Source organism: Cervus canadensis, chromosome 10, assembly GCF_019320065.1.
Source record: "Cervus canadensis isolate Bull #8, Minnesota chromosome 10, ASM1932006v1, whole genome shotgun sequence".
In the NCBI taxonomy this organism is placed as follows: Eukaryota; Metazoa; Chordata; class Mammalia; order Artiodactyla; family Cervidae; genus Cervus; species Cervus canadensis.
Genome location: NC_057395.1, coordinates 29,780,193 through 29,789,726, shown reverse-complemented (window position 1 = coordinate 29,789,726; position 9,534 = coordinate 29,780,193). Strand labels below are relative to the sequence as shown.

Genomic DNA, 9,534 nt, shown 5'->3' with positions numbered 1-9,534 from the left:
GCTTATATTCATGGAATTAACAAGACAGATCTGAATAAGTATTAAATTTATGTGAAGCTGAATACAGAAAACACATCCTGTGAAATTAGCTAACCACATATGAACAATGTGTAAGACTCATAAGGAAAATTTTATTTTGCAGTAACTATTTTTGTGATTATGAATATAGAGCCTGATCCAGGAAGAAAATTGATAGCCATTCTTTTTAGAAATTCATATACTATCTACTGTATAGTAGATAACATGTACCTGCATCACAAGGGAAGGAAAAGGGAACTTTACACTGTGGATGGTCACACGAAATCCAGTGAAACTAATGTATCTGCTTTGTGTAGGCCAGTAGTTTTTCACTTGTCCTGATGATCAAGTAAAAGCTCACAGGGCTCATCTGAAAAGAGCCACATCATAACTTTGGTGCTGTGCTTGAAATAAAACTTTAAGATATACACATATACACAACCCCAAATAGATCTGTCTTAAATGGATAAAGAAAGGTAACAATATAATTTATTTAAAAATACTTCAAAGACACTTTTCTCAATTAAATCTGTGACCACTTCATTTTTCCTGCCTCCCTAGAAGGTTCTAATCAGTGAGGCGTCTTCCATCTTATTACCACCTTTACTCCATCCATGATGTCATACGCTCATTACCTACATGAACAGTTCAGTGCTCACATCAATTAAATATTAAAAACAATGAGCCTATTATCAGAAGAGTGGTACGCTGAAGATTCTATTTTGCGAGTTATGGAAATGTGCCCCAAAATGTCCTTTATAGAACGTGATTTTTCTTTCTCCTAAAATAAAAATAATGAGCCAAAATAGTTGCATGAAACAAATGACACAAAAGTACAACTCTTGGAGGAAAAAAAATGAGATTTACCAACAGCTTGGGGGAGGTGAAAGGTCAACACTTAAATGATACAGTCCGTAACATGAATCAGTAGTGTATCTATGTCGGGCAGAACTTCTCCACATTTGGGGCAAGAATGAATTGGAATATTCTGTTGCTGCTGCAGCCAGTTTCTATCCTCGGCTCCTGGGAAGAAGCATTAAATGAAATGTTAATCCATTCCTTCCATAGTGCAAGCAGTTTTTAATAATAGATGGTTAATTTTAATGTTCAGGTAAACTTTGTAATCAATACCTCGTGGGAAATGAACATAGGCTTTTCAGTCTTTAACTGAAGTAATCTATATACGCAGAAAAAAAATCTCCAGAAGCAGTGCCTGCTTCCCTGTGATATTAGGATTTAGCCTCTATTCAAGGTTCTAGGTATATGAAAACATGTGGTTTCAGTTCCAGGTATAGGACAATACATGTTCTACTAAAAACTAGGATATTTGAGAGAAGAAAACAGATGAGGATGTAAGCGAAAGGGAAGGAGACTGTGGAAAGACAGCAAGCAGAACACTGAGAGGGATCCGGGAACAGTAGGTACCTTCTCAGAAGTGGAGACAATAATTAGGGTCATTCAGCAGTTGTGTTTGAGCACCTGGGGCGGGGGTGAGAGGGATATAGACATCATGGGGACATCAGGCAAGAAAAGTGAGTGACAGGGGTGGGGTGTGCGAGAAGCGCCACAGTTGGTTTCCTGGGAGGGCAGAGAAGGGCTCAGACTGCTTGGTGCAGACAGGCTCCCCTGCTGAGATCAATTCCACATGTGAGAGGAGTTTTAAGAATGAAGAGTTATCCAGGCAAAGAAGAGTGAAGGGACTGAAGAAAGAGTCCTGTCATTTCCCTCAATGTTGGAGTTGGACTGAGATTCAAGTCTAAATCAAAGAATGCTTGATGAATACCAGAAATCAAAACAATACTGTAAAACAAACATCAGCAATTAAAAATAAATATATAAAAAAGAATGCTCAAAACAAGACTTGACTGTTGGCAGGTCCCACGTGTGCGAACCACACTCTGTGCAGGAAATGATTTCTGGCTCCCAGGACACCTCTTTGATCTGACCTTGCTGCACTGATGCAAACCATTTTTAGCTTTTTAGCATCTCCGCCCAGGTTGCTAGACTTGTTCAGGTCCCCCCAAATGTTTGTTTTTGCAGATGACAGTGGAGGTAACGTTTAAAATTATTATCTACTTCTGAGCATATTATTTGAATTGAATAACACGGGAGACTATTATGGATAGTTTGTGTCCAGCAAACTATAGAAGCAACTTTGAATAGAAATACTGATCATAAGGCATGATTTCTGAAGCAGTGGGCTTGTTAATGGTCTCATTGTTTTAGATTAGGGGCAGTAAACTTTTCCTGTAAAGGGCCGGAGAATAAGTATTCCAGGCTTTACAGGTCATAAATTTCTGGCATAACTACTCAACTCTGCCATTGTTGCAAGAAAGTAGCCAGACAGTATGTCAACAAGAGGGCAGGACTATGTTGCAATAAAACTTTACTTATTCAAACAGCTGACAGACCAGTTTTGGCCTGTAGGCTGCAGTTTGTCAAAATCTGCTCTAGATGACAACCAGCCACTTACCAGGGACTGTTAATTCATCCCTTTAAACTTCATGGCATCCGTTGGCACCTTTCTTTTTGTCCTGAAACCTTATTTAGGTTTCAAGATGCAGACTTAGGCTGTTGTATCACTCAGCTAATGGTTCCCTCCACCTCCTGGCTCTTCACTGTAAAATCAGCTTAGTCAGTTTTCCTTATTTATGCACCACACTCATTTCTGCCTTTGCCCTTTTATTCTTATACAGAAGTTATGGCTTCCAGGTGAAGCTTACAGTCACATCTTTCCAAGGCCTTTCTCAAGCCTCCTGGCCCTCTGGTGTCATCCTTTCCTCTTATCTCCAGCACTATCGTTTCTGCCCCTTACTTGTTATATTATGAATTCATCTTGTTACATGCATATCCTGTCCAACTAGACCACAGGCCTTCACGGATCTGACCGTGCTTTATGCTCGCCTGTTCCCTCATGCTCAGCTAAGTGCCCTCGGCCAGAGAAGACACTTACATGGCTGCAGAGGACAACCACAATGAAATAACACTGAGAGGAGTTATACTGTTTAAGGCTGCTTTGTTAGGAAACAAACAAAAAATTTTAGGACAATCTCTGTTTGGAATATTGTTACTTATACGACCAAAAACTTATTAGGATAATTATGAATATATTTGTATTTTGTGGTGAGTTTTAGATTATAAATATAAGCCAAAGAGTGTTTGGTCAGTTTTTTTTTTCCCTAGGTGTAAATAGATATTTGCCTTATATAGTTATGAGAAAGAAAAAATTTCCTGAGAAATCTAGGTGTAAGAACTGTCCTTTTTTTGAACCAAGACAATCTTGGAGGTACTTAGGAGATATATGGGTATTCCTAGGATATTTAAATTCAGCTTAGAGAAAAGGCCTGGCAGTGCACGAGTGGGTAGATGCCGCTTTCTCTTCTGATCCTAAAAAATGCCCAAGGCTATTATTTAGACCAGTGCGTATGCTCCTGCTCGGTACCCCCCCCCACCCACCACCAGGTGGTGCTAGTGGTAAAGAACCTGCCTGCCAAAGTTCAGTCCCTGGGTTAGGAAGATCCCCTGGAGGAGGACATGGCAACCCACTCCAGTATCCTTGCCTGGAATATCCCATGGATTGAGGAGCCTGGCCAGCTACAGTCCTTAGGGTTGCAAAGAGTCGGACACAACTGAAGTGACTTAGCATGCACTGTGCTCCTGCCTATGCCCCATGAATACTATATGTATCTTTTTGGAATTTTTTTTAATGTGTATTTTTAACCTCAATCACTACCTCTAATATTTACTTTAATCTATTTTTTCCTGTAGCAGGACTTTGGCAGGGGCATTGGCAGAGACAGGCGGTAGAAGGGATGCTCAGAAAACTTTTGCTACAATTTAACAGTGAACTATACATACTATATTGCTTCCTTGCTGTTGATAATCACACTGATAGCTCCATTTCAATGGTCAGTTGGTATGTGGAAGGGATTCAGACTGATCTAGCAATAAAAAATTAAGAATCAGTTTTATGTAAAATTTAGATAACATCTATAACATCTAATCAAATCAGATAACATCTGATTCTATTCTTAGTGGCACTGCTATTAACCTTTCATCTAGCTATGTCAGTCTTTGACCCTTTGACTATTATGTTTTTTCCTATCTAGACTCAAGGATAATACGTCCCTTTCAGTGACATAATTTACTGTAAGTGACAGAACATTATTCTTGGAGTATTAAAACCATGTAATAAACACAGCACTATATTTTGATTAAATATTATGATCAATTTCACTCAGGGAATTAAAATCTGGATATAGAACATAGTGACAGGCTTATTACATGCAGTACTGTGTAGTGGCGAAGAGTTAGATAACCTTGGGCTCCATGTTCAGCTCTGCCCCTTAGAAGCCTTGTGATCCTGGGTTATTGAACCGTGTCTTCTGGAAGATGGTGATACAATATACCTGATAGAATTTTGTGAGGATCAGATGAAGTAATTTGTATGAAGTGATCAGCATAGCACCAGCACATAGTAAACTCTCAATAAATGATAACCTTACTATATGCATAACACCAGGTATTGGGTGAGGATATCAGCTCTGCAGGGGCTTATTTAATAGAGTACTTAAATGCATATTTAGAATACATAAGTAACTATAAAATAGCAGATAAGTACTGGAACAGAAATAAAGTACTTTGGAAATTGAGGAGGGAAAGGTCACATTTTGTTGGATTCATGGGGATGGTATTTGAAATGGGTTTTAAAGATGGGGTAAGAGTTCACTGGAAAGAGACTGTAGGAATAAGGAAGGGCCTCTATATGAAGGATACCACACAAGCAAGTACACATAGGTGTATAAGTTTAGGACAAGTTCAAGGAACAGGGAGTGATTCTGTTGGCTAATATCCATAGGGGAACAGCGTGAGAGAAGGCTTAGAATTTTGGCTATGCCAGGTGCTAACTGCCAGTGTGAAGAGTCTGGTCTGGATTCAGGAGGGAATGGATGGAGTTTGGGGTACTTTGGAAATAAGACTGATTTTTGCTGTATTTTTGGTAACTTGACCTAGAATATATAGAATGTAGTGAGATTTTAGTGTATATAGAATGTAGTGAAATTTTCCTTCAAGCATCTTCACAGGATAGCAAACCCATGGAACCTCTACCACTTGGCATCACACGTGACTCACCTCTTTGAACGAGATAAGCCTGCTGGTCAGCATCACTTGCTCTCGCCCCGTGACGGCTCTGCATTTCCATCAAGGTCTGCCTGCTGGGATAAAAAGCAATGCTATCTGTGAAACCTTGAAATATGACAACATTAAGCAGGCATTCAACACAGGTGTGAGAAAAAAGAGGTAAACTACAAAGCCAAGGTTCACAGAAACCAGAACTTATGAGTAATTTGAGTTTTAAATATCACTGGCACTAGGACACAATGTAGTAAATATGATTTTTTAAAAATCAGGAAATAAACAGAATGTCAATCAATGGGGAATAGGTTGGAAAAAAGTGGCATATTTCTAAAGCAGGACACAACAAAGCAAATAATGAATTAAATCTGCATATACATACAGATTTATATATATATATATATAGTTCAAAATCAGTTATATATATAAAACAAATTGCAGAATAATACCTTTAGTGACCATTCTGTAACCTATGCACCTTGCTTTATGAAATTAATATTACCTTGTTTTAAGATATTATATAGGTGTGTGTATATATGCAAAAATACAAAACAGCTGGAGATGCTACACACGAGTTCTAGGCACTGTGGGAGAGGGAGAGAGGATGATACTGAGGGATAGGGAGAAAGGAGACTGCAACTTCATCTACAGTTCTTCTTTTCATAAAAATATACTTGAAGCAAATAAAAGAAGTATTAGTAACTGTCAATCCTCGATGGGTACATATTGGCTTCCTTGGTGGCTCAAATGGTAAAGAATCCACCTGCAATGCAGGAGACCTGGGTTTGATCCCTGGGTCAGGAAGACCCCGTCAAGAAGGAAATGGCAAGCCACTCCAGTATTCCTGCCTGGAGAATTCCATGGACAGTGGAGCCTGGTGGGCTATAGTCCATGGGGTTGCAAAGGGTCAGACATGACTGAGCAACTAACATACACACACTGGTGTGTGTTATTTTATTCTCTGTATTTTTCTGTTTCTTACTCCTCTATATTTTGTTCTCAAAAGGAAATTTTTAAAGATAGAAGTAATTTTAGCAGTGTTTTCTTGTAAAACATATTACAGAATTACTTAAAGTATTAGGAATGTTTCATCCATGACAATGGCAGGATATGACTGGAACCCATATTATTATGCTTTTACAATTTATCTAGAAGCAGAAACTCAATCAGGTTCCCACAAGATACTGCCAAGCCTTTTAAAGCAAACCAAGTATCAGGAACAGTGTCAGGCCAGGAGTACTCAAAGTGAGTCTTGTAGCTCAAACAGCTAAAATACTGTGGGTCCCTCTCCCACAGCCGGGGTGATCTGTGCTCCACGTCTTCCCCTCGTTTACCTGCCTCCATCTTCGAAATCATTGTTTTCTCTCAGCAGAACTGCCAGCTGCAATGCCAGCTGCTCCTTTTCTTCATGAATCTTCTCTCTTGCTGCTCTTTCAGCATGAAAATCAGAACAATAAACCTCCATCTGTTAGAGGGAAAAAGAAAGAGAAGTTACTACCCAGACAAATGTGTCTTCTCTACAGCCTATCTGCTGCTAAGTGGAAGAGGCTGTGCTACATCTTGTGACACGTCTTACAAAGATTAATAACAGGTACATGCTCCTGCTAGAAACCAGCGTAATGACCGTGACCATGTGAGTGAGCCATCCTGAAAATAGAGCCTCAAGTCCATCCTCAGTGCAGCCTCATGAGAGACCCTGAGTCAGAATCACCCAGCTAAGCTGCTCCTGGATTCCAGATCCATAGCAACTGAGAAAATAAATGCTTGTTGCTTTAGCAGCTTCATTAGGAGAATAATCTGTTACCTCTAAATAAATAAATATTATGCTATAATATGTAATTTCTTCACTGTTATAAAATTATAAAGTAAAAATGAATGCCTTAATAGTGAACTGAGCATTATTTTAATACCAGTTTTTAACTTTCTATATTTTCAATTAGGTTTTCCTTTTCAGATTTAGCGGTTCTAGGATATTTTTTTTTATCTATTATTTAAAAAAGTTAATAAACATTTGAATATTCTAATCACAATTTTAGTTGCCAAAAAAAGTATGAAATAGATCATTTTAAGGGACTTCCTGCCATCTGTGAGTGCTCTAACATTTTATGGTTTTCATTGGTAGATCATGGGCTTTTTTTTTGAGTCAGACATAAATCTGAGTTAAGATCTCATTTCCATCACATCATTAGGTTTGAGTCAGTAAGAACTAAGCCTTTGTTTTGTCCATCTCTATATCCCCAACAATGAAAACTGTGTCTGACATTAATTATAAGTGCTCAAAAAAGAGTATCCATCAAAACAAAGCAAACATCTCCGTATAGACCATGGTAAAAGTACATGGCTCCAGGGTCAGGCTCAATCAAAGGAAATGCCTGAAAAAGCTCAAAGTGAAATTTTATTCCTGTAGAAATAAAACCAAAGCCGTGAAAAGTGAAAGTTGCTAGTCATGTCCGACTCTTTGAGACCCTGTGAGATATACAGTCCATGGAGTTCTCCAGGCCAGAATACTGGAGTGGGTAGCCCTTCCCTTCTCCAGGGGATCATCCTAACCCAGGGATTGAACCCAGGTCTCCCACATCACAGGTATATTCTTTACCAGGTAAGACACCAGGGAAACCCCAGAATACTGGAGTGGATAGCCTATCCCTTCTCCAGCGGATCTTCCCGACCCAGGAATTGAACCAGGGTCTCTTGCATTGCAGGCGGATTCTTTACCAGCTGCGCTATCAGGGAAGCCTATAACTACAGTATCAGGCCCAGTCAAAGAAAATACCTAAAAGAGCTCAGGTTGAAATTCTATTCCTATAGAAATAAAACTAAAGCTGTAAGTCCATTCAACCACTCCTGTATTTCACTAGGCCAGCCACTATGGGCAGCAGGTAATGAGTATGTATATAGGGAATAGTAAACTTCTGGTATTGTTACATTGAAAATAATCTGTTTATCAGTTTGGCAAATGTTTAAAAGAGTAATGCAAGGATGTAGGGAAATAGGGGCTTTCAGCTACTTTTGGTGAGTAAAAAATTTTGATTATGCACTTCCGGAAGACAACTTGGAAATAGTTATTTAACTTAAAAACAATCTAACCCAATGACCCAACCATTCCATTTCTGTATCTTACTAGAGATTCCACAAAAGCACAAAGATATACATACAAGAATATTCAGTTCAACATTGTTGATAAAAAGCAAAAATATTGGTACAACCTACATGTCCATTAATAGAGGGCTGGTTAAATATACCAGGGTAATGCACACTTTGGACACCATACAACTATTTTAAAAAGTACATATGGCTGTGAGTAATAACATGGAGAGATATCCAATATAGATCAGGAATGAAAAAGTAGTACAATATGTATGGCATGATCCTGGTTTTAATTACACAAGCAATGAGGTGGTAGGAAGACTAACTCTACCAGAAATCAAAACATTTGATTATTTGTGAGACAGTATGTACCAGACCAACAATGTACAAACAGACCAATGGAACAGTGTAGAATCCAGAAATAGACCTGTGGGTACATTGACATAATATGTGACAAAGAGGGCAACAGAGTCCTTAAGAAAAGACAACCTTTTAAATAAATGGTGCTAAATGAATAGGATATTCATGTAGAAAAAAAAATATGAATCTTTACCCTTACTTCACTGCATATAGAAAAGCTAATTTCAGATATTTTTGTATCTTAATGTAAAAGACAAAACCATAAATCTTTTAGAAGTCAACACAGGAGAATATATTCATAGCCTTGAGGTAATGAAAGCATTTAAAACAGGACACAGAAGTACTATCATCATAAATGAAGAGACTGATAAACTAGACTACATTAAAATTAAGAATTCCATTCATCAAAAGACATGCTCATGAGCGTAGAAAGGCAAATCACAGAGTGAAGAAATCTGCCAAAAACACTGGCAAGGGCTTATATCTGGAATATATTAAGAACTCCTATAAAATTAAGAAAAAGCCAGCAAACCAGAAGAAAACTGGGCAAAGACCTGATCAGGCACTTCACAAAAGGAGATCCTTAAAAGGCCAGTAAACGTTTCAAAAAGTACATGTTCAAACCAGCAGGGAAATGCAAATTAAATGAGACACCATTATAAACTCATCAGAATGTTTAAAAATTAAAATACTGATAATACAAGTATGGGTCAAGGTGGATATAGAGCAATAGGAACTCTCTGCTGATGGGAGTGAAAACTGGTAGGTACGTCCACTCTGGAAACCTCTTTGGCATTATCAGTGAACACTGAGTAACCTGCCTACTCTAGGAACAAGCAGTTGTGCTCCTAGGTGTGCACCCAACAGAAATGAATGCACAGGTGAATAAAGAGACTTGCGTAAGAATGTCAGAGCAACATTAAACATCATTCC

The 9,534-nt window shown here is 38.4% G+C and overlaps 1 protein-coding gene across 2 annotated transcripts in view; it reads right to left on the bottom strand.

The window, feature by feature from the left end:
* Positions 1 to 860: 860 nt before the first annotated feature.
* Positions 861 to 9,534, bottom strand: part of OPTN (optineurin) — a 38,687-nt gene continuing 30,013 nt past the window's right edge. The window contains exons 12-15 of one of the 2 annotated variants that reach the window (XR_006271556.1): positions 6,489 to 6,619; positions 5,152 to 5,234; positions 3,877 to 3,959; positions 861 to 1,041 (exon numbers count right to left, since the gene is read on the bottom strand). Coding sequence is in view for 1 of the 2 variants with exons in the window: in XM_043479434.1 (XP_043335369.1) it covers positions 917 to 1,041; positions 5,152 to 5,234; positions 6,489 to 6,619 (339 nt within the window). In the remaining variant the exon portion in view is untranslated. The remainder of the gene's footprint in view (positions 1,042 to 3,876; positions 3,960 to 5,151; positions 5,235 to 6,488; positions 6,620 to 9,534) is intronic. The other variant, XM_043479434.1, reaches the window with a different exon arrangement.